General features: G+C 45.6%; 2 protein-coding genes across 11 annotated transcripts in view; one reads left to right on the top strand and one right to left on the bottom strand.

The window, feature by feature from the left end:
- BIVM (basic, immunoglobulin-like variable motif containing) overlaps positions 1 to 10,598 on the bottom strand; it is a 35,579-nt gene extending 24,981 nt beyond the window's left edge. For 3 of the 10 annotated variants that reach the window (XM_004012230.5, XM_060394218.1, XM_012184929.4), the window contains exon 1: positions 10,234 to 10,598. Coding sequence is in view for 6 of the 10 variants with exons in the window: in XM_060394219.1 (XP_060250202.1) it covers positions 10,017 to 10,073 (57 nt within the window). In the remaining 4 variants the exon portion in view is untranslated. Of the gene's footprint in view, positions 1 to 6,605; positions 6,777 to 10,016; positions 10,209 to 10,233 lie in introns of those variants that run through there. The other 7 variants (XM_060394217.1, XM_060394214.1, XM_060394216.1 and 4 more) reach the window with 4 other exon arrangements.
- Positions 10,599 to 10,821: 223 nt separating this feature from the next.
- On the top strand, positions 10,822 to 24,013 carry POGLUT2 (protein O-glucosyltransferase 2). The gene is made up of 10 exons (XM_004012229.5): positions 10,822 to 11,287; positions 13,053 to 13,258; positions 15,311 to 15,516; positions 15,687 to 15,764; positions 16,122 to 16,294; positions 16,416 to 16,653; positions 19,033 to 19,242; positions 19,932 to 20,021; positions 21,436 to 21,543; positions 23,797 to 24,013. Exons 1-10 carry the CDS (start codon positions 11,106 to 11,108, stop codon positions 23,812 to 23,814), a joined length of 1,509 nt encoding a protein of 502 aa, XP_004012278.2. The 5' UTR covers positions 10,822 to 11,105; the 3' UTR covers positions 23,815 to 24,013.
- Positions 24,014 to 24,845: the final 832 nt, after the last annotated feature.

Genomic DNA, 24,845 nt, shown 5'->3' with positions numbered 1-24,845 from the left:
CTGAATAACAAAAACTGATGATTAAGACACTGGAATCTGTAAAGCAATTATCCTTCAATTAAAAAATAAATTAAAAATATACATTGGAAAGGACCTGATGCCAGGAAAGACTGAAGGCAGGAGGAGAAGGGGTCAACAGAAGATGAGATGTTTGGATGGCATCACCGACTCGATGGACATGAGTTTGAGCACAACATCTATTTCTGCTTTATTGACTATGCCAAAGCCTTTGACTGTGTGGATCACAATAAACTGTGGAAAATTCTGAAAGAGATGTGAATATCAGACCACCTAACCTGCCTCTTGAGAAAACTATGCAGCTCAGGAAGCAACAGTTAGAACTGGACATGGAACAACAGACTGGTTCCAAATAGGAAAAGGAGTACATCAAGGCTGTATATTGTCACCTTACTTATTAAACTTCTATGCAGAGTACATCATGAGAAACGCTGGGCTGGAAGAAACACAAGCTGGAATCATTTCTGGAGAAATATCAATAACCTCAGATATGCAGATGACACCATCCTTATGGCAGAAAGTGAAGAGGAGCTAAAAAGCCTCTTGATGAAAGTGAAAGAGGAGAGTGAAAAAGTTGGCTTAAAGCTCAACATTCAGAAAACGAAGATCATGGCATCCAGTCCCGTCACTTCATGGGAAATAAATGGGAAACAGTGGAAACAGTGTCAGACTATTTTGGGGGGCTCCAAAATCACTGCAGATGGTGACTGCAGCCATGAAATGAAAAGACGCTTACTCCTTGGAAGAAAAGTTATGACCAACCTAGATAGCATATTCAAAAGCAGAGACATTACTTTGCCGACTAAGGTCCGTCTAGCCAAGGCTATGGTTTTTCCTGTGGTCATGTATGGATGTGAGAGTTGGACTGTGAAGAAGGATGAGGGCCGAAGAATTGATGCTTTTGAACTGTGGTGTTGGAGAAGACTCTTGAGAGTCCCTTGGACTGCAAGGAGATCCAACCAGTCCATTCTGAAGGAGATCAGCCCTGGGATTTCTTTGGAAGGAATGATGCTAAAGCTGAAACTCCAGTACTTTGGCCACCTCATGTGAAGAGTTGACTCATTGGAAAAGACTCTGATGCTGGGAGGGATTGGGGGCAGGAGGAGAAGGGGATGACCGAGGATGGGATGGCTGGATGGCATCACGGACTCGATGGACGTGAGTCTGGGTGAACTCCAGGAGATGGTGATGAACAGGGAAGCTTGGCGTGCTGCGATTCACGGGGTCACAGAGTCGGACACGACTGAGCAACTGAACTGAACTGGGAGATAGTGAAGGACAGGGAAGGCTTGAGTGCTGCAGTCCATGGAGTCACAAAGAACCAGACAGGACTGAGCAACTGAACAACGGAAGCGATAAGCAATCATAGAAGATGGTTCCCACAAGAGCCCTGGAGTCTGTGAGGAGAAACCGGCACAGCTACTGCATGTCCTTTGTGGAATTTATGGAACAGAGCACCACACAAAGAGGACCCCACACATCCTGTGTGCTGTGCTTAGTCGGTCAGTCCTGTCCAACTCTTTGCAACCCCATGGACCGTAGCCCACCAGGCTCCTCTGTCTATGGGATTCTGCAGGCCAGAATACTGGAGTGGGTTGCCATGCCCTCCTCCACTGGATCTTCCCAACCCAGGGATAGAACCCAGGTCTCCTGCATTGCAGGCAGACTCTTTACTGTCTGAGCCACCAGGAAAGCCCCCACATATCCCAGGGAAGATTTTATTTTCTTTCTTTTGAAGGAATGCTTCCTCCCTAGTCATACCTTTCGGACAGTGATTTATTTTTTTTTTTTTTAGTACTTTATGCAGAGTTCAGTTATTTGCAGGAGGGCTGGTTTGGCGGGAGTTTCATTGCCAAAGGCGGAACCTCCACGGTTTTTTTGCTTTTTGGTCAAGAAATCCTAGGAGCAGCGGATCTCTTGACAGGACGCCTTGACGGTTTTTTCTTCTTCTTCTCCTGATGTGATGATGGACGAAGATTCAAAAAGAAGCTCTGGGTAGGGCTTCTCTCGTGGCTCAACGGTAAAGAAGCTGCCGGCAGGAGACACCGATCTCTGAACCAGAGAGATCCCACAGGCCGGGGAGCAACTAAGCCCGTGGGCCACAAGTACTGAGCCTGTACTCTAGAGCCCGCGAGCCACAGCTGCTGAAGCCCGCAGGCTGAGCCCACAAGCCACAGCTACTGAGCCTGCGCTCTAGAGCCGGCGAGCCACAGCTACTGAGCCTGCGCTGTAGAGCCCGCGAGCCACAGCAACCGAGCCTGCGCTCTAGAGCCCGCGAGCCACAGCTACCGAGCCTGCGCTCTAGAGCCCGCGAGCCACAGCAACTGAGCCTGCGCTCTAGAGCCCGCGAGCCACAGCAACTGAGCCTGCAGGCTGAGAGCCCTTGCCCCCCAACAAGAGATGCCACCGCAACGAGCAGACCATGCACCACAACTAGAGAACACCCCCACTCTCCACAACTAGAGAAAAGCTCATGCAGCAATAAAGACCCAGTGCAGTCAAAAATAAAATAAATAAATAAAATTTATGGAAAAAAAAGAGAGAAGAAGCTCTGTGTATCTGAGGTTGTACAGGCCAAACCCTAAGCTACTCTCTTAGCAGATGCCCTAGCAAAGCATTTTCTTTTTTAAAAAATTTTGTTGAAGTACAGTTGATCTACAAAGTTGCATTAATTTCTGCTGTACAGAATAGTGACTTAGCTATGCTCACACACACATATATATACACATATACGTGTACACACACACACACACACACACACACACACACATATCCTTTTTCATATCCTTTTCCAGCATGGTTCATCACAAGATATGGAATATAGCTCCCTGCGAGCAAAGTATTTCCTACTTCTTTTCTGTTATTCTCCTGTGTTTCACTAAAAGCCACAGTGGGGAATAGAGGGAGGTCTAATTTCTGGGTTGGGCTTGTGTGGGTGGGTTCCAGGACGGTGGGACATGAAACAGAGCATGGGGCCATGGCGAGGGGCAGTGAACAAAGGTTTAGGGGGCTGGCCGGGTGGGTTAGGATAGACAGAAATGTTCCAGGCCCTGTCCTGTTATCTCTTCATCTCAGACTTAGCTTCTGCTTAGACAGAGCTTCAAGAAAATTAGAGATACCAAGGGAACATTTCATGCAAAGATGGGCTCCATAAAGGACAGAAATGGTCTGGACCTAACAGAAGCAGAAGATATTAAGAAGAGGTGGCAAGAATACACTGAAGAACTGTACAAAAAAGATCTTCAAGACCCAGATAATCATGATGATGTGATCACTAATCTAGAGCCAGACATCTTGGAAAATGAAGTCAAGTGGGGCTTAGAAAGCATCACTATGAAGAAAGCAAAGGGGGTGATGGAATTCCAGTGGAGCTCTTTCAAATCCTGAAAGATGATGCTGTGAAAGTGCTGCACTCAATATGCCAGCAAATTTGGAAAACTCAGCAGTGGCCACAGGACTGGAAAAGGTCAGTTTTCATTCCAATTCCAAAGAAGGGCAATGCCAAAGAATGCTCAAACTACCGCACAATTGCACTCATCTCACATGCTAGTAAAGTCATGCTCAAAATTCTCCAAGCCAGGCTTCAGCAATACGTGAACCATGAACTCCCTGATGTTGAAGCTGGTTTTAGAAAAGGCAGAGGAACCAGAGATCAAATTGCCAACATCCGCTGGATCATGGAAAAAGCAAGAGAGTTCCAGAAAAACATCTATTGCTGCTTTATTGACTATGCCAAAGACTTTGACTGTGTGGATCACAATAAACTGTGGAAAATTCTGAGAGAGATGGGAATATCAGACCATCTGACCTGCCTCTTGAGAAATCTGTATGCAGGTCAGGAAGCAACAGTTAGAACTGGACATGGAACAACAGACTGGTTCCAAATAGGAAAATGAGTACGTCAAGGCTGTATATTGTCACCCTGCTTATTTAACTTCTATGCAGAGTACATCATGAGAAATACTGGACTGGAAGAAACACAAGCTGGAATCAAGATTGCTGGGAGAAATATCAATAACCTCAGATATGCAGATGACACCACCCTTATGGCAGAAAGTGAAGAGGAGCTAAAAAGCCTCTTGATGAAAGTGAAAGAGGAGAGCTCTTAAATCTCTTAAAGCTCAACATTCAGAAAACAAAGATCATGGCATCCGGTCCCATCACTTCATGGGAAATAGATGGGGAAACAGTGGAAACAGTGTCAGACTTTATTTTTCGGGGCTCCAAAATTACTGCAGATGGTGACTGCAGCCATGAAATGAAAAGACGCTTACTCCTTGGAAGAAAAGTTATGACCAACCTAGATAGCATATTCAAAAGCAGAGTCATTATTTTGCTGACTAAGGTCCGTCTAGTCAAGGCTATGGTTTTTCCTGTGGTCATGTATGGATGAGAGAGTTGGACTGTGAAGAAGGATAAGCACCAAAGAACTGATGCTTTTGAAATGTAGTGTTGGAGAAGACTCTTGAGAGTCCCTTGGACTGCAAGGAGATCCAACCAGTCCATTCTGAAGGAGATCAGCCCTGGGATTTCTTTGGAAGGAATGATGCTAAAGCTGAAGCTCCAGTACTTTGGCCACCTCATGTGAAGAGTTGACTCATTGGAAAAGAATCTGTCTGATACTGGGAGGGATTGGGGGCAGGAAGAGAAGGGGATGACTGAGGATGAGATGGCTGGATGGCATCACGGACTCGATGGACATGAGTCTGGGTGAACTCCAGGAGATGGTGATGAACAGGGAGGCCTGGCATGCTGCGATTCATGGGGTCGCAAAGAGTCGGACACGACTGAGCGACTGAACTGAACTGAACTGAACTGAACTAGACAGAGCTTCCTTCCTCAGATTAAATGGAGTTTTGCCTTTGGGACCAGCTCTCTGTGCAGCAAGGTGGGGATGTCTGAACAAAGCTAATCTGGAACATATATAAGAGAATATATATGCATGCTGCAGTTCATGAGGCCACAAAAAGTCAGACAGGACAGCGGCTGAACAGCAACAGAAGAGGAGAATATTCTTATCAGAAACATCAGAATGAATGGGAATGAAATCTAAAAGGGAGGGCATTTATGTCTATGTATGGGCTTCCCATGATGCTTACTCCTTCGAAGGAAAGTTATGACCGACCTAGATAGCATATTAAAAAGCAGAGACATTACTTTGCCAACAAAGGTCCATCTAGTCAAGGCTATGGTTTTTCAAGGGGTCATGTATGGATGTGAGAGTTGGACTATAAAAAAAGCTGAGCACTGAAGAATTGATGCTTTTGAACTGTGGTGTTGGAGAAGACTCTTGAGAGTCCCTTGGACTGCAAGGAGATCCAGCAAGTCCATCCTAAAGGAGATCAGTCCTGGGTGTTCATTGGAAGGACTGATGCTGAAGCTGAAATTACAATACTTTAGCCACTTCATGCGAAGAGTTAACTCATTGGAAAAGACCCTGATGCTGGGAGGGATTGGGGGCAGGAGGAGAAGGGGACGAGAGAGGATGAGATGGCTGGATGGCATCACTGACTCGATGGACATGAGTTTGGGTAAACCCCAGGAGTTGGTGGTGGACAGGGAGGCCTGCTGTGCTGGGATTCATGGGGTCACAAAGCGTCGGACACGACTGAGCGACTGAACTGAACTGATAGGCTTTCCAGGTGGGTGCTAGCGGTAAAGAATCCACCTGCCAATGCAGGAGACACAAGAGACTTGGGTTTGATCCCTGGGTCAGGAAGACCTCCTGGTGTAGGAATCGGCATCCCACTCCAATATTCTTGCCTGGTAAATAAATTCCACAGGCAGAGGATCCTGGGGTGCTACAGTCCATGGGGTCACAAAGAGTTGGACAAGACTGAGCACATATGTTTATGTATGGGTGATTCACTTTGCTGTACATTAGAAACTAACACAGCATTGTAAAGCAATCATACTCTAATATAAATTTATTTAAATCAAGAAACATAGAGAAAGGGAAATCGCTGCATTTGTGTATAAAAGGTAGAGCTGAGCTTCCTGGAACCTATGGACCAGAAAGAACGTAACACTTGATTAATAAAAGTGTAACAATCTGGTTTGTTTTGTTTGGAGTTTGTTTGCTTTTAAATAATGGTCACTGACAAGAATTATCTTTTTAGTTGCACTTTCACCAAAAAAAAAACCAACAACAACAAAGATCATCAACAAAAGGACATGTTTTTCTATTGATTGTCAACCAAGCCAAGAGTAAAACTTGGGAGTGGTATGAACACTTTCTCACCTGAATCACTATTGATGGAAATTTCTCTTTGAGGGACCTCCCTGGTGGCCTAGTGTAAGACTCCACGCTACCAAGGCAGGAGGCCCAGGTTTCAGGTTCAATCCCTGGCCAGGAAACTAGATCCCACATGCCACAACTAAGACTCAGAAGAGCCAAATAAATATATTTTTTAAAAAAGAGAAAGAAATTTCTCTTTGAAAAGTTGTCATATTTATAAATTTTATCACCTAAGTAAACCAAATTAGAGAAAAATGTTGCAAACTACCAAAAGATTTCACACCAAAGAGGAAGATTATCCAAACCCCATGACCACAACCCTGCTGCTGTTGATTTCCTCATTATTTACCTGTGCTTGCATGCTTAGCCACTCAGTCATGTCTGACTCTTTGGGACCCCATGAACTTCAGCCCACCTGGCTTCTCTGTCTGACCGGTGTCTCTTCTCCTCATGACAGCGACAGCTCCATAAAGCCCAGGGTGCTGGTGTTATTGCATCCTCGGAGTTTCTTAGACATGAACTAAACACAAATTATTACTCATTATAGACTCATGATGGAGGTCAATTAATATATTAGATTGTAATCACAGCCTCAGGAAATGCCTAGGTACAGAGGGGCAGGCTGTCCCTCCACTGAATGGCCTTCACCTCTCATGATATCATCACATCTTCTTTTGCCCTTATTCTTATAAACCATTTATTTCTGCTCCTAGGTCCCTGCCCATTCCCATGCACTGACATTTCTAACCTGACCTGTGCACAGATAATGGAAAGTAAATCGTGTACACATATGTGATCATATAACTCCCCTGCCTAAAATCCTCTGCTATGAAAACAAAGAGCCAAACTGGCTCTCTCTCTCTTTACCTCCACCTCACTCTCGTCTGCCTGTGGACCATGTTTCCCTTCTCTGAATGCTGTCTCCTCCCTTTTCCCCTTTATTTACTTAATTCCCCTTATCCTCCGTGTGCTAGGTGCTAAGTTGCTTCAGTGGTATCCACCGCTTTGTGACCCCATGGACTGTAGCCCTGCAGGCTCCTCCGTCCATGGGTTCTTCAGGCAATACTGGAGTGGGTTGCCCTTTCCTACTCCAGGGGATCTTCCCAAGCCAGGGACAGAACCTGAGTCTCTTACGTCCTCTGCATTAGCAGGTGGGTGCTTCACCACTAGAGCCACCTGGGAAGGCCACATCTGGATGTCAGTCAAATGTCACTTTCTGCCAGATGCTTCCTTCCTTCAATGAGACCAGGTGACTGTGTACAAGCTCAGTGCCTCCCCTTCACAAGTCTTTCGTTGTTTAGTTGCTAAGTTGCCACCCCTTGGTCTGTAGCCCATGAGGTTCCTCTGTCCATGGTATTTTCCAGGCCAGAATACTGAAGTGGGTGGCCATTTCCTTCTCCAGGGGATCTTCCCCACCCAGGGATGGAACAGGAGTCTCCTGCGCTGGCAGGCAGATTTGTACCCTGAGACTTCACAGGTCTTACCAGGGTGCAATTCTAGATCGTGTGTTTGTTTATATGATAAATGTCTGTCTCCTGCAAATCTGGTTTTCCTGACTACTCTATCCCCAGGGTGATTTGTAAAAGTCTCATTAATAGATATATATTTAAGCCCCTGCAGCATCCTAGGCATTATCGTAAGCCCGGGATTCAGTCGCTCAGTCGTCTCCGACTCTTTGCGACCCCATGAATCGCAGCACTCCAGGCCTCCCTGTCCATCACCAACTCCCAGAGTGCACTCAGATTCACATCCATCAAGTCAGTGATGCCATCCAGCCATTTCATCCTCTATCGTCCCCTTCTCCTCTCGCCCCTAATCCCTCCCAGCATCAGAGTCTTTTCCAATGAGTCAGCTCTTTGCATGAGGTGGCCAAAGTACTGGAGCTTCAGCTTTAGCATCATTCCTTCCAAAGAAATCCCAGGGCTGATCTCCTTGCAGTCCAAGGGACTCTCAAGAGTCTTCTCCAACACCACAGTTCAAAAGCATCAATTCTTCGGCGCTCAGCCTTCTTCACAGTCCAACTCTCACATCCATACATGACTACTGGAAAAACCATAGCCTTGACTAGACGGACCTTAGTCGGCAAAGTAATGTCTCTGCTTTTGAATATGCTATCTAGGTTGGTCATAACTTTTCTTCCAAGGAGTAAGCGTCTTTTAATTTCATGGCTGCAGTCACCATCTGCAGTGATTTGGGAGCCCCAAAAAATAAAGCCCGAGATTAGGAGCCCAGATTCCAGGAGGGCTTACCAGGAGTGGCCTTGGCAACCAGGACCTGGAGTTCTAGGCAAAGGGACTCCTCCTCCCAGGCTCTCATTGGTGAGAACTGAGGTTCCCTCATCCAGTAAAGGAGGCCATGCTCTATGATGATTTACTAGTAAGACTGATTGCAGGGCCTAAGCTTCAGGACTTAATGATTTATTCATAAAATCCTATGAGAAGCAACAAAAGTACTCTTTAGCTCCGTGTAGAAAAAACCTCATCAAATGGCCAGCTTCAAATGCACCGCTGGAGGAAAGATTTTTGTCACTGGAAGGAACTGCTAGGTAAAATAAACATTTGGAAATACACTATTCATGGCCTCAGTTACGCTCTTTTCTGGTTGTATTTTAAATCCTTGTTTTTAAGCACCAGGTTTGCTTAGAGAACGAAGTATCTTTAAAAGTCTTCCAGTAAAGGCTTCCACGTAGGACCACTATTGTGGTCTATATATTCTGCCCAAGGTCGCTGAGACCAAGGGCAGCGAAGGACTTAACAAGGTGGAATGAAATAGACGCCGGAGGGCCAGACGCGCTAAGCCCAGGGGGTCAGATCTCCGTCTCCCCCCTCCGCCCCCTGCCAGCCCCCTACGCACGCCCTTCAGGCCCCTTCCTCGCTCGGATCTGAGCCCCTGCACAGGCAGAGGCGCCGGCCTCCGAAGGATGCCGGGCGGCGGGGGGTGGGGCCGGGTAGGGGGGTTCTCCGCGCGCTCCAGCCAGCGGCGAGCCCCGGCTCCTGGGCAGGCAATCGGAGGCCCCACCGCCCTTCTCTGCGAAGCTGGCGGCGCCGGCGGGCTCGGAGGCCCCCGGGATGAAGACGACAGTGGCGCAGGCCTGCCGCTTGCAGCCGGCGCCAGCGGAGACAGAGGCGGCGCCCGCCCGCAGGAAATAGAGCGGGGCAACCCCAGCCCGCGCCGCCGGACATCCCCGCGCATCCCCAGGCGCCGCGCGCCCCCGGGCCCGGCAGCGGGGCCTCCGCGCCCTCCTCCCGCCCTTCACCCGCGCGCCGTCGGCCTCCAGCCCGCGCGGGGGCCCGGGTCGCGAAGCGGATGGGGCCCAAGGCAGTCCCGTCCCCGGGCTAAGAGAAAGCCCCGGATTGGCGTTTCTGAATGCACAAGTTGATATGATTACTAATGTTAACTGTCCCCCGAAGAAAACAGTACAGAAAACCCTCGCCTTGACCCCTGCCCGGGCCCCGGCTTTGGCTGGCGGGGCCACCGGCTCATCAGAGTTTGTGGGGCAGCCGACAAGGCCGAGAGAAGGGCGGAAGAGGGAGAGGAGGAGGCTCCCGGTACGAGGTCGGAGCTGGCCCGGACCCCTCCGGCGACCGCGCGGGCCGTGCACGGTGAGGGCCCGGCCACCGCGCTCTCCCGGCCCGGGCCCAGCCAAGCGTGGCGCGGAGGCTCGCGCCGCGCCGGCCGGGGGGCCATCGGTGTCCCCGCCGCCCCTCCAAACCGGGCTTTGTTCCCGAGAAGACGTGTCCTTTCTCTCTCGGACGCTTACCCTCCACCCTGCGGCCCAAGTCTTCGCCCACTTCTTCCCGGGAGGACCGGTCCCCATGCAGGGGCGTCCACTCGGATGACCACCGGGCCCCGCGGAGAGCAACTGGGAGGCAGCAGGCCCGGCCCAGGGGCGCTCAGTTGCCCCCCGCCTCGGGCCCAGCGAGCAAGGCGCAAGGTCGTCGGCGGCCACCTCGACCCCCGCCCACCGCCCGAGGTACCTCTGGCCTGTCCGGTGGAGTCGGGCCGCGGCGGGCGCGGCGGAGCCCAGCCCCGGTCCGGGATCACAGCTTCCAGCGCGCCGCCCGCGATGCGCCTCGGGTTAGCCTGGGGCCGGCGTCTCGCGTCCCATCGGAGCGCGTGGGGCCCGCGCCCAGACGGCCGTGCCGGGCGACCGATTCCGATGTCATGGGCAACACCTTCCTTTCATCTTGTTTTACACCTGTCCTCTGCACGTGCGGAGGATATGGTGGCAGCTTTTGTTTTTGTTTTTGTTTTTTAATCTTAGCTGCTCCTCCAAGAGGCGCGTGCCCCTTTATTGGGCATCTACTGTTTATCTGTCCCCTGAAAGCGGCTACTGCAAAGTAAATAAACGAGGGAGAGAAGGTTAAAAAAAAAAAAAACTGGCAGGATTTCCGCTAGCCCAGCCGCGAACTACACGTCCCAGGAAGCTCCGGAGCCAGGACGCGTGTCCACTCGGCCATCCACTCGGAGGAGGCCTTACTGAGCCCCGGCCGACGCGCGGGCCAATCCCCTCGCCCTGCACCTTGGGCTGGAACCTGAGACGGGCTCGCCCCCAATGATGCTACAGTTACAGAAGCAACGCGGGTTTGTCATTGTCCCAAGAAAGAGGAGCGGCGTGCTTCTTGTCCGTTTCAGCAGAACTGCTGGCATCCTTCAGCTGGACAAGCCTGCGCCCCGGTTGTGACCTTCTAGGGGAGACCCCCGCGGGCGAACAGCACAGCCAGAGACCCCCTCCGGGAATCCCGCCTGCTGTTGCGATCGGCCGACGCGCCCCCGCCCGAGCCGCGGCTGGCTGCGTCCACCTCTTCCACTTCATTTATCCGTGGATCGTCTTGAGTCCAGCTTGTAAATGTTTAGCATTTTGCTACTTTACTGGTTCTTTCTGGGGACCGTTCCAGCGCTGGCCGAGAGCGGCGGAGAGAGGCGACTGAGCCCCGAGAAGAGCGAAGTATGGGGTCCCGGACTCAAGGCAGCCGTGGTCCTTCCCGCGCGCTATTTCTACATTCAGGCGGTGGACACATCTGGCGAGAAGTAAGTCCGCAGTGGCTCCATGACGATTTGGGAAGGCAGTTCAAGCTTTCTGCTTCTCTCCTCGCGTTCTGTCCTCCCAGAACTCGTTTCTCCACAGCAGTTTAAAATTCAGGACACTTGGGGGCTATTCACATCTCCTTGGAAGTTTATCCCCCTCCTACTCAATTTTTCTCTGTAGCTTTAGAAATCGTTTCCAATTAGCTCTTCTCCTGGCCCTTTTGAAGGGGAGTCCTACATGAGTGCTGAGCAAACAAACCCCTGTACTTTGCTTAAGCTATTCTAAATTTTTTTCTATTTAAATTAATTTATTATTTATTTATTTTATGGAAGTATAGTAGATTTACAATGTGTTCATTTCTGCTGTATAACAAAGTGGTTCAGTTAGATCTATATATTCTTTTTTTTTTTTTACTTTATTTTACGTTACAATACTGTATTGGTTTTGCCATACATTGACATGAATCCACCACGGGTGTACATGCGTTCCCAAACATGAACCCCCCTCCCACCTCCCTCCCCATAATATCTCTCTGGGTCATCCCCGTGCACCAGCCCCTATACATTCTTTTTTATTAATTTTTATTGGAGTATAGCTGCTTTACGATGTTGTGTGTTTCTGCTAGTACAGCAAAATGAATCAGCTATACATATACGTATATCCCCTCTATTTTGGATTTCCTTCCCATTTGAGTCAACACAGAGCACTACATAGACTGGGGTTGACATAGATACAGTCAATCCCAATAGCAGTAGGTATAAAAGAGATAACTAATGAAAACCTAGCACAAGGAACTCTTTTCTAATTTTTGCATAAACTGTTATAAGGAATTTGAACTCAGCTGTTAGAAACTAGTTGGCTTCACCTTTTTCCGGTGCTGCTGTGTTTTCAGGTAGACCTCTGCACATAAGTATGTTTTGAAACTCAAAATGAAAAATACAACAGGATTCATAACTTTATGGTTGAGGCAGAAAGTATCAAAATATGAATCTCCTATGTGTTTGTTACAACTTTATTTCATCCTACTGCATTCAACTATTCCACTTGTACTTGAAACTTATTTGTAGAATTCACATACCTCTGACATGACTGTCTTTTTATATTGAAGCTGTCTGTGTATATTTTGTTGGCAAAAAAATCTTGGGAATAAGTTTTCCAAAGAAAAGGAAGCTTATAAATTTTGTCACTTGGTTATATAAATAGTATGGTTGGGAAACTAAGTACCATCTTAATCTTAACACCAAGAGCATGCCCTTTTGTATAAAAAACCTTTTATACAACATCACTTGGATAATATGCTAACTACTAGCTTTTTCCATGGCTGAGTATGATTTATAATAGTGATTTTTTTTTTTAAAGAATCATTGAGAGCGATGTTTCAGAAAACCATTAGAGGCATCATTTGATCACAGATTTCCAGATGTGATGGACACGAAATAAATAGTAGGTTAATAGGACTATTTTTATATATGAAATGCATAAGGATGTTCTATGTTTACAGAGATTAGTAGTCTTAAAATACCTCCTTGTAATTTTCTAATGAAACTGTTTTAACTTATCTTGACCATTGTCATCCTCTTCTTTTTTTTTTTTTTTAATCTCCGATCCATCCTATTCATTTTGGTACTGAAAGCATAAGGAAAAGGAAACAAGCACATATTAGGGGGAGGATATAGAGAACAGTCAGGTTCACAGACTGGAGACCATAGTCTTTGTACGTTTGTTTCTTAAAATAAGCTTTATGTTTCACTGTTCTTCCCATCACAGATTCACATCTTCTCCGGGTGAAAAAGTGTTCCAGATTAAAGTCTCAGCCCCAGATGAGCAATTTACTAGAGTTGGGGTCCAGGTTTTAGACCGAAAAGATGGGTCCTACATAGTAAGATACAGAATGTATGCCAGCTACAAAAACCTGAAGATAGAAGTCAAATTCCAAGGTCAACATGTGGCCAAATCTCCATATATTTTAAAAGGTAATGTGGAATATAATTTCAAAACAACAGTGTTTGAATACAATATTACCTGTCATTCAGTCAGTAAAAGCAGGTTAGCCTGATATTTTTCACTGGAAGAAAAAAAATCTTGTTATTGTGTTTTAGTTGCTAAATCAGGTCAGACTCTTAGTGACCCTATGGACTGAAGTTGAAAGCTCAGTTGAGAATCCTGGTAGAAAAAAGAAATCAGGATTTGAATGGAAATTATAATTCACTAAAGAGGAAAGAACTTAATATGTTCTTTAATATGAACTTAATAGTATTAAGTTCTAGTAATAGAGAATTTGCTTCCGGAAGATGCAACATTAGCAAGAACAGTCAAGCTATCTATCTATCTATCTATCTATCTATATATATATATATATATATATATGGTCCTAGATGGCACTTTCTTAGTTAGAGACATATCACTTAAGTAGCTGATGAGTGTCACTGAAATTTGGTCAATCACTTCAGGAAGAAAGGGCTTGATAGAAACAGTGAAAGTTGACTGTAGCTTTTTTGGTTTTGTTTCAGTGCTATTTTTCCAGAGAAATTCTCCAATGTTTTCTTATATGGAATAAGCGTACAGCTTTCTTCCCTAAAGCCATATCATTCCATCTCAGCAGACATATATCCTAAGATATTAGAGAAGCAAGGAGAATACAGACACACAAATCTTTCTTGACCCACTGCTCCAAGAAAGGCAAACGTTTTTCTAGAAAGTGTCTAGGTTCCTTCCCCTCACTCCACTAAAACCACATGGTACCATATAAGCTGTGAAACCTTAAAAAGATGTCCCATTGTCTCCTCCTGCCTGGGTCAAGTGACAATCTGAGAATTATAGAAATAAATGACAGTGAAATCTCAATTCAGATTCTATGTTATGTATTATTTCTACATGTAATTAATTCATTATAGTATTAGTGAAATGGGTGTTTTGAGGATTACTTTGCTTCTTTATATTATCCTTAAAAACCTACTAACCATAGTAGGGGTGCTTTATTTACTTGTATTTATTTTGGTCTCACCTCAAGGCTTTTTTTTTTTTTTTTTGGACTTCCCTGGTGGCTCAGACGGTAAAGCGTCTGCCTACAACGCAGGAGACCCGGGTTCGATCCCTGCATCGGGAAGATCTCCTGGAGAAGGAAATAGCAATCCACTCCAGCACTCTTGCCTGGAAAATTCCATGGACGGAGGAGCCTGGTAGGCTACAGTCCATGGGGTCTCAAAGAGTCGGAGACGACTGAGCGACTTCAATGTCAATGTCAAGGCTTGCAGTATCTTAGTTTCCCCACCAGGGATCGAACCCAGGCTCCAGCATCAGAAGCACAGAATCCTAACCACTGGACCATCAGGAAATTCCCACTTGTATTGATCCTTAGGATGATTTATCCATTGAGAAAAGTATCTTAGACATTTTAAGAACTGGTTTGTATAACAGACCATTGAAATATTAATTTCTTATCACTTTTGTCTTTCATTAAAACAGGGATATGCCTCTGATATCCTTTTACCAATGCTTGGTTATTCTTTAGTACACAAAACATAAAGAGTAATGCTTTGCGGTGCAACAGAAACTAATACAATATTGTAAAGCAACTATACTCCAATAAAATTTAATTTAAAAAAAAAGAATAATGGACTATGGGGACTTACCTGGCCATGCAGTGGTTAAGACTCACATGGGGTCCATCCCTGGTTGGGCAACTAAGACCCTACATGCCATGTATAAAAAAAAAAAAAGAGAGAGTAATGGAGGGACTGTGGAAGCCACTTAAAGCACAATGTAGTACCATTAGCTTTCTTTTGAAGTCATGCCAAGTGGACTTTACTGTGAAAAGATCTTAAGACCCAACTGTAAAGAGCCGTCAGAACAGATGTACTCACGATACACCAGTGTAATAGAAAGGTTTCTCTTTTTAAAATAGGTTTTCCATCAAATTGCCCGCCCCATCTAACTAGGCAGGATCTGACGTCATGCTACAAATATCTGTTACACGTTTCACACGCTGAGATTGTGCCTGTACCCTTTGCTCCGTGTATCATCAGGGCCGGTGTACCACGAGAGCTGTGACTGTCCCTTGGAAGACAGTGCAGCCTGGCTGCGGGAGATGAACTGCCCAGAAACCTTTGCTCAGATTCACAGAGATCTGGTGCATTTCCCTACCGTTGACCCGGAAAAGATTGCAACGGAAATCCCAAAAAGATTTGGACAGAGACAGAGCTTGTGTCATTATACCTTGAAGGATAACAAGGTGCAGTTGCTTGTTTGTCTTGGTGATTTATTTTTGTTTTGGCCATGTGGCTACAACTAGCTACCTAGTTTTATTTAAAAATATCCTGCCGATCATTGTGATAAGCTTGCTCTCAGTGAAGCCAAAGCGTACTTTTAGACTAACGGAATAAACATGGAATTGTCTTCCAGGTTTATATCAAGACTCACGGTGAACATGTAGGTTTTAGAATTTTCATGGATGCCATACTACTTTCTTTGACTAGAAAAGTAAGTATTTCTTTTCTCTTGTGTATAATGGACAATTTAAATCCAGGTTTTATATCATAGTCTTCCCAGCTGGCACAGTGGTAAAGAATCTGCCCACAGTGCAGGAGACCTGGGTTCAATCCCTGGGTTGGGAAGATACCCCAGAGAAGGAAGTGGCAACCCACTCCAATGTTCTTGCCATGAAGAATTCCGTGGACAGAGGAGCCTGGCGGACTATAGTCCATGGGGTCGCTAAAGAGTCAGACATCACTGAGCTACTAAACAATGACAACCGCAGTGGGGTTTGGACAGTGATAGTGAAATGGCTGATACGAAAAATGATACCATCATTTTAACACTTTGGCTTCTTTGTCCTAGGTGAAGATGCCTGATGTGGAGTTTTTTGTTAATTTGGGAGACTGGCCTTTGGAAAAAAAGAAATCCAGTCCCCACATCCATCCAATCTTTTCTTGGTGTGGCTCCACAGACTCCAAGGATATTGTGATGCCCACCTATGACTTGACAGACTCTGTCTTAGAAACCATGGGCCGGTGAGAGATGGGTCGCAGACAACCCAGAGTCTTGGTTTTCTTTCCTTGATGAGTTTTTTCCCAACACCCCTTGCGAGGCGATGGTTTGGGGGAAACACCTGTTGCACTGTCTGTCTTCCAGAGTCAGTCTGGATATGATGTCCGTGCAGGCCAACACGGGTCCTCCCTGGGAAAGCAAAAACTCTACCGCTGTGTGGAGAGGGCGAGACAGCCGGAAAGAGAGACTGGAGCTGGTTAAGCTGAGCAGGAAGCACCCGGAGCTCATAGACGCTGCTTTCACCAACTTCTTCTTCTTTAAACATGACGAAAACCTGTATGGCCCCATCGTGAAGCACATTTCATTTTTCGATTTCTTCAAGGTATGACATCATCCAGAGCCAATGCTTTGTGATTTTCCAAATACCTGCATTTGCGTGCTAGGTCACTTCAGTCGTGTCGGACTCTTCGTGACCCTATGGACTGTAACCCACCAGGCTCCTCTGTCCATGAGGATTCTCCAGGCAAGAGTACTGGAGTGGGTTGCCATTTCCTTCTCCAGGGGATCTTCCCGACCCAGGGATCGAACCCATGTCTCTTATGTCTCCTGCATTGGCAGGCAGGTTCTTTACCACTAGTGCCACCTGGAAAGTCCCACCTGCATTTGAGGGGCGGGAAATCAAGGTAAATTATAGGAGATGAGTAAGTGAGTGATAGTCGTTGCTCAGTGGTGTCCGACTCTTTGCAACCCTATGGACTGGAGCCCACCAGGCTCCTCTGTTTATAGAATTCTCCAGGCAGGAATACCAGAGTGGGTTCCCATTCCCTTCTCCAACAGAAGATGAGAGGTGAGCACAAAATTTTAGGAACATCCAGGCATGGGGCACGAGGCCAACCCCTAGCAGGCAACCTGGATTGTACTCAGTACCTAGAAAAGTGAAAGTGTTAGTCGCTCAGTCCTGTCCAACTCTCTGTGATCTCATGGACTGTAGCCTGCAGGCTCCTCTGTCCTTGGGATTTTCCAGGCAAGCATATGGGAATGGGTTGCCATTCCCTTCTCCAGGAGATATTCCTGACCCAGGGATCAAATGTGGGTCTCCCACAATGCAGGCGGATTCTTCACTGTCTAAGCCACCAGGGAAGCCCTGAGTCAGTATCTAGACCTGACATGAAATATGCACCAAGGGAGTTTGGGATCTGGGTAATTTTTCCTCCCAACTGACCTTCAAGAGAAGCATAATTTCACTCCAAGCCTTTTTTTATTAAAAAATACATGTAAGTGATTTTATAAATATTTCTCCCCTGAGCCATAGAATCACAATAGACTAAAGAGGGAATATAGAGCAGGTGTCTCTTCCCTTCTGTAGGGAAATGACTTGGAATCCATCCAGCTGTTCTGCTCAAAAACTCTGGGGATTCTACACTCTCCGTGTCTAGAATGTGGGCTGTTTCTATTTTCCCAGGGTTGATCCTTTTTCTGACAAGTCACCTTTCTCAAGCAGTGAGGTATACCACCCTGATCTCTAGACCCCCGAGGGGTTTTGAAGCCTCGTCTGCCATCTCCTGCAGGTGGGAAGGTCAGTGATTGACGAGCTCTGTACAGAGGAGCCTGGTGGGCTACAGTCCACAGGGTCGCAAGAATAAGATGTGGCTGAAGCGACTTACTGCATGGAGCGCAAGAAGACTTAAAGATGGCCATTAGCTGAATAATCAGGTTTTCTTCCATATGCATGTCACAGAAATTTTGGAAAGAAATGGTTATAACCAAAGAGAGCTGATGGCAGCCATTCCTCCTCTGAGAGTGTCCTGTCAGACCTTTGCTTTCTTTCTGTTGTACCTGTTATGATTTGTACAGCTTAAAACTATTGACTGGGACATCCCTGGTGGTCCAGTGGTTAAGAGTCTGCCTTGCAAGGTAGGGGATGCAGTTTCGATCCCTGATCTGGGATCCCATATGCTGGGGAGCAACTAAGCCCGTGTGCCCCAACTAGACAGCCTGCATGAAAATCACATGTGCCTCAACTAAGACCCAGTTAAATAAACAGATAAATATTTATTGACCTCTGCCATGCTAGAAATAGTTTGATTCATAGATGTTCTTGCCCCAGAGCTTGTTAATTTCTTTAAGACCTGGGTGTGGCCACCTGATGTTTCAAAGGTATGGTTAACACAGTTTAGAATGTGCCCTCAGTAGGCACTATCATGCCATCGATAAAGCAGTCACATGCATGCGAAGTCACTTCAATTGTGTCTGACTCTGTGACCCTGTGGGCTGTAGCCCACCAGGCTCCTCTGTCTATGTGGATTCTCCAGGCAAGAATACTGGAGCGGGTTGCCACTTCCTCCTCCAGGAGATCTCCCCAAACCAGGGATCGAATCCATGTCTCTTACGTCTCCTGCATCAGCAGCTGGATTCTTCACCGTGACTGCCACCTGGGAAGTAGTCATAATAAATCTAATTTCCTTCGCTGGCAGGCTTTGGACAACAGTTGTATCATTTTATTGGCTGCTCCAGCGTTAGACTTGGCACCCTTTCTTGAAATTTGGGGGAACATCGAAATAGGCCCTAGATCTAGGTCTGTGTGTTATGTATACGTATAAATAATTAATAGCACTTCCCAAGTGGCAGGGGCCAAGGACAAAATCTAGCCAGTTTGTATCTGAGGATGGTGAGGTTTGATGTGTGGGAAGAGGAAGAGAATAAAGAAGAGTGGGCAAAAGGGAGTTCAGTGGAGGTTCTTCTGCTGTCCTGCTGTTTGCAGCATAAATATCAGATCAACGTCGATGGCACCGTGGCAGCCTACCGCCTGCCGTATCTGCTGGTTGGTGACAGTGTGGTGCTGAAGCAGGACTCCATCTACTATGAACACTTCTATAACGAACTGCAGCCCTGGAAACACTACATTCCAATTAAAAGCAACCTGAGCGATCTCCTAGAGAAACTTCAGTGGGCAAAAGATCACGATGAAGAGGTAAGGTCAGTCTCTTTGTTCCCCCAGGTATCACGGGGTCATTTCCGTGTCTTGTGCCTGGAAAGCATTCAACATGCTTACATGTCGACCCTTTCCTATAAGTGGGAAGCCACTTCCCCATGCATAGCACAGATCTCTTCAGGGTAAAGCCAGGCATAGTGGCTTGGATTAACTGCCCACTCTGCACATGACATGAAAACCTAAACCTTGGCCTCGATTTTGCTGTCTCACTCAGTTAGATCTGAGCTCCAAGCATTGCCTCACCTCCACTAGCAACATGAAGATAAAGATGGTCAGCCTGGCAGGGGAAGAACTAACTGTGCCGTGGATTAAAATGAAGGATTGCATGAGAGAAGCTTCAAACTAATTGCTAAAATTTATTCAGGCAGTGCATTAAGCTTCATCTTGCGTTGACTTTGCAAAGTCATTGTTACTTCATTTTGTCTCCCCTTTCTGTCCCAGAGAGGCCCATTCTAGAAGGCCCAATATGACTTCTTAAACTATCAAGTCTTAAAAATCTCACTTGGATTTGAACACACTTCCTCTATTAAATGTTCCCTTTACACACAAGACTTCAAAGATACTGTAGCCACTATTTTCCCACCGAAATGTACTTGGAAGATCACTTAGCATATGTCTGCATGGGGACAAATATGTTTCATTAAAGGATATTATTCTTGCTCCCATAGGCAAAGAAGATAGCCAAAACAGGACAAGAATTTGCAAGAAATAATCTCATGGGCGATGACATATTCTGTTATTATTTTAAACTTTTCCAGGTCAGTATTTTCTAAGAAAATAGAAATATTTGTAATTGTTCATGTTAGTAGCAAGTAATGTTTCACTGAACAATTTCTAAAAGTATTTTCATTAAGGAGATACATATATACCTCTGTAAGTGAAAGTCAGGGGTAAATATTAAATTATAGTGAAAATGAAGGATGCCAAAGAATAGCTAATGGAGAATGCCACCACCTTAAGGGAAAGGTGTTAATGTTAGAACTGTGTGGCATGTGGTTAGAAAAGTGGTCTCTGAGCCCAGAAAGTTATTGTGCGAGGATTCTCATTTGTTTTTTGTACAAAACTGCTACTGTGTTACTGTCTCTTTCTCTATACAGTGCAAGCTATGTTGGGACCTGTTGTGCTTACCCCATATGGACCGTAACTTTTCTTGCAATTTGCCTTTATGGACTTACCCATTTAGGGATTGTAGTCAAAGCCTATCTCACAATTTGAAAGGTTCTTTTTTTTTTAAAAAAATGCAGTCTTAAGCATGTAATTCAGTAATAGTTCTAGATCTAAGTTAGATTGGTTTAATCTCAGAGTGGCAGAATTCTAGATATTGAGCCCAGTGTCTCAGGCTCTGCTGCAGAACAAAGTTGGTCATTGCTGATCCCCTCCCCCTTTGTAACCTTTCCTAAAGAGTGATATGTAAACTATAGAAAGAACTGGGGGGGGGGGGGATTTGCTAATCTGAATTCCTAAAGAGCCACAGGTTATTAGAGTTCATTCATTCAACTCACATGTACTAGAGCATAAGCACCTCGCCCAGAACTTAGGACAAGGAAGCCCATGATGAATGAAGACGTGACTGAGGCTGTACCAGCTGTGGTGGGTCAGGCAGAAATAGTCTGTCCTCAGATTCTCAGTTAAGGGAAGATGGGAACACAGTCATTTTCACTACGTGGCAGAAGATGAAAATAAATACCATAAAAGAGTCATATAAATGAAGGGTAGAGTTAGGAGTGGACCGTTAGAAATAGGACAGTCACCTCTCAGAAGCTCTGTTGTGGGGTTTTAAGGAGGGCGTTGCATTTCGTAACTTGGCGCAGGTGAATTAAACAGACGGAGTTCTAGCAAACTCCAGTGTATCTAATTTGGTAAGTGCGCCTTACGTTGTTGTTCAGTCACTGAATTGTGTCTGACTCTTCGCGACCCCGTGAACGCAGCATGCCAGGCTTCCCTGTCCTTCACTGTCTCCCAGAGTTTGCTCAAACTCACGTCCATTGAGTCAGTGGTGCCATCCAACCATCTCATCCTCTGTCACCCCCTTTTCCTCCTGCCCTCAATCTTTCCCAGCATCAGCTTTTGCAGTGAGTCAGCTTTTTGCATCAGGTGGCCAGAGTATTGGACCTTCTGCTTCAGCATCTTAAATGCTAAATAAAACATGCTTTCGTATTGTTGCCTGTACAGGAATATGCCAGTTTACAAGTGAGTGAGCCCCAGATCCGAGAGGGCATGATGAGGGTAGAGCCAGAGACTGAGGATGACCTCTTTCCTTGCACGTGCCACAGGAAGAAGGTAACCGGAACTGACCTCCTAGCCAATGCCACAGGAAGAACTAACCGTGATCCAAGTCCTCATTCTCCCCTTTACTCATTCAGTCAGGCAGCAACTACTCCAACTCCTCCCGGAGCCTCTAAGCAACTCATTCTAGCAGAGGCAGAAAAAACAGTTACCAACAAAAGGCAAAAAAGAAAAAAAAAAAGAAAAAAACCAGGTGCTAAGATGCAGTGAAGCGAAGATACGTAGGAGCTCCCAGCAAAGTGGAGGGAGGCCTTTTTTATTGTGAGAATTACAGATGACATGGCATTTGAATAAATATTTGCAGTTTGCAAAGTATTTTCACATGTATCATCTAATAGCCTCATCTCCCTGTGAGATAGTTTCTGCAAAGTTCATCATCCCAGTTTAGAGATGGAAAAATATATAACCATGATTATTCATGTTAATAGATTATTCATTTAAACGTGATCTCTGTTAATACCACTACGTTACTGGGCTTCCCTGGTGGCTCAGATGGTAAAGCGTCTGCCTGCAATGAGGGAGACCCGGGTTCGATCCTTGGGTCGGGAAGATCCCCTGGAGAAGGAAATGGCAACCCACTCCAGTACTCTTGGCTGGTCCAGTCCATGGGATCCTCCAGGCAAGAGTACTGGAGTGGGTTGCCATGCCCTCCTCCAGGGCACCTTCCCAATCCAGGGTTCAAACCTGCATCTCCACTGTCTCCTGCATTGCAGGTGGATTCTTTACTGCTGAGCCACCGGGCAAGTCACATACAAGCTCTGCTGCTAAGTCACTTCAGTTGTGTCCGACTCTGTGCAGCCCCGTAGAGGGCAGCCCACCAGGCTCCCCCATCCCTGGGATTCTCCAGGCAAGAACACTGGAGTGGGTTGCCATTGCCTTCTCCAATGCAGGAAAGTGAAAAGTGAAAGTGAAGTCGCTCAGTCGTGCCCGACCCTCAGTGACCCCATGGACTGCAGCCTTCCAGGCTCCTCAGTCCATGGGATTTACATACAAGCTCACTGATTGTTAAATATTTTGGAATTCTGCATGGCGGTTAACCTTTGGTAGTTTGGAATACACCTGGTTGCAGTATTTACACCATGAAACCAGCACCTGCTGAAATTAGTTTTATTTTGCTTCATTTGGTTTTGTTTTGGATTTGCCCCTAGCTAGCCTTCAGAGGAGAAGGCAATGGCACCCCACTCCAGTACTCTTGCCTGGAAAATACCATGGATGGAGGAACCTGATGGGCTGCAGTCCATGGGGTGGCTAAGACTGAGCGACTTTACTTTGACTTTTTACTTTCATGCATTGGAGAAGGAAATGGCAACCCACTCCAGTGTTCTTGCCTGGAGAATCCCAGGGACGAGGGAGCCTGGTGGGCTGCCGTCTATGGGGTCACCCAGAGTCGGACACGACTGAAGCGCTTAGCAGCAGCAGCAGCCTTCAGAAGTGGTACAGCATCAGTGATAACTCCTCTCAGTGCTGCAAGGCCACAGAATCACTGAAAACCAGTTTCAAAACAGAAATGGCCAAAATTGGAAGGTGCTCCCACATGGAGTTTGATTTGGTATCAGAATGAGTCTGTTGGCTCCAAATGGAACTGGGTGACTGCCTTACACCACTCCTCTTTTTTTTTAATTTATTTTTATCTCTTAAGTGACTTCCAGGTGTGCCAAATGATTCCCCTGATTGGTAGAACTTACGACTAGAATGATAGCTTTATTGATTTTCCCACCCCTCGTGGTCTACTCTGGCCATTCACTAGTATCAGTTCAGAACACAAGCCTTTACCATAATACAGACCCTTCGATGTTCAGGTTCCCACCAATGAGACTTTACCCTTAGATGATTTCATATAATAAAATCCTAAAATTTTATTTGAATCCTAAAATTCAAATAATAAAGTCCTAAAGTCCTCTAGTGATGACTCGGCTTTGTTTATCCCTTCTTTCATCTTTGTGTGCTTGTGTGCTCAGTTGCTAAATCGTGTCCGACTCTTCGTGACCCTGTGGACTGTAGCCTACCAGGCTCCTCTGTCCATGAGATTTTCCAGGCAAGAATACTGGAATGGGTTGCCATTTTCTCCTCCAGGGCATCTTCCCCACCCAGGGATCAAGCCCGCATCTCCTGCATTGGCAGGCAGATCTGAGCCACCAGGGAAGCCTCTTTTGTCTTTAGGGGAAAGTAATTAATAGACTAAGTGTAAGCCTTCTTACTTATGGAGAACTTCTTGATGGCTCTAAATATTTTGTTTCTTAATTGCAGACCAAAGATGAACTGTGATATGCAAAATACCTTTCCTTCAAATAGTGGTGCTCTGAAGACTCTTCTTAAGTGAAAAGAAGAATGTCTTCTAAATACTAATTCCGTGCTCTATGATTGTCTGGATTATGAAGATCTGTTTCTTCTTATGCAGTATTTCCACGATGGTCATTGGAAGTACATTTTTAGAATTTTATAATAAAATCACTTTTATTTTAAAGGCCTGTGTTGTGCTCATCATTAGCTGTGTTTGGACCATGGAGCAGTAAAAAAAAAAAAAAAAAAAAAAAAGGGTGTCTGAGTCCTGAACTCAGTCTGAAGTATGTCAAAAGCCATCACCTACCTAGATACACAGTTTACATGACAAAACAGTAAACTTCTGACTTGTTTATTATTTTAGATAATCAGTCACTCACAGCCAGACTGAATACTAATTAATATACCTTCCAAGGTTTTTTGTAATCTGGCCTCTTCCTGTATCCATTACAAATGGATTTTATTTAACAAGTATTTAACAACCACTACTAAAATATGAAATTTCCAATTACTAAAAAGGAAGCACATTAAAATTTTATTAAATGCTTTTCAGGCATCTATTTACATGTTCATGTTTTATGGTGATTTATTCTGTTCCAGTAATCCATGATGAACTACATTATTGCTATTCTCATTTTGAAACATTATAGAACATTATAAAAACTCTAGTACATCCAATTATGTATTGTTTTAATCCGTGGATGGACTAATCCTGCTAATATTTGGCTAAATCTGGCCCACCACTAATTTTTGGACAGCCTGCAAGTTAAGGATGATTTTAAAACTTTTAAATGGTTGAAAAAAATCAAGAAAAGAGTAATAATAATGACATGCAAAATTTATCCGAAATGGAAGTTTTGGTGTCCATATTTTTGTATTAGTTTCCTATTGCTGCTGTGACAAAGTGTTAATACCACAAATTTAGTGGTTTAAACAAGAGGAATTCAATCTCAGGGTTGGATTTGAGAGTCAGGAATCAGTGTTTCTGGGACAATGGCGATGTATTTGGAGGGCTG

Source organism: Ovis aries, chromosome 10 (assembly GCF_016772045.2).
Source record: "Ovis aries strain OAR_USU_Benz2616 breed Rambouillet chromosome 10, ARS-UI_Ramb_v3.0, whole genome shotgun sequence".
NCBI classification, from domain to species: Eukaryota; Metazoa; Chordata; class Mammalia; order Artiodactyla; family Bovidae; genus Ovis; species Ovis aries.
This window is presented reverse-complemented; position numbering and strand designations above follow the sequence as displayed.

Excerpts from the sequence above, each read along its gene's own strand:
- POGLUT2 (XM_004012229.5), top strand. The coding sequence starts at position 11,106 with ATGTTTAGCATTTTGCTACTTTACTGGTTCTTTCTGGGGACCGTTCCA. Across the intron at positions 11,288-13,052 it reads GTGGACACATCTGGCGAGAA|ATTCACATCTTCTCCGGGTG; the intron begins GTAAGTCCGCAG and ends TTCCCATCACAG. Across the intron at positions 16,654-19,032 it reads CATTTTTCGATTTCTTCAAG|CATAAATATCAGATCAACGT; the intron begins GTATGACATCAT and ends TGCTGTTTGCAG.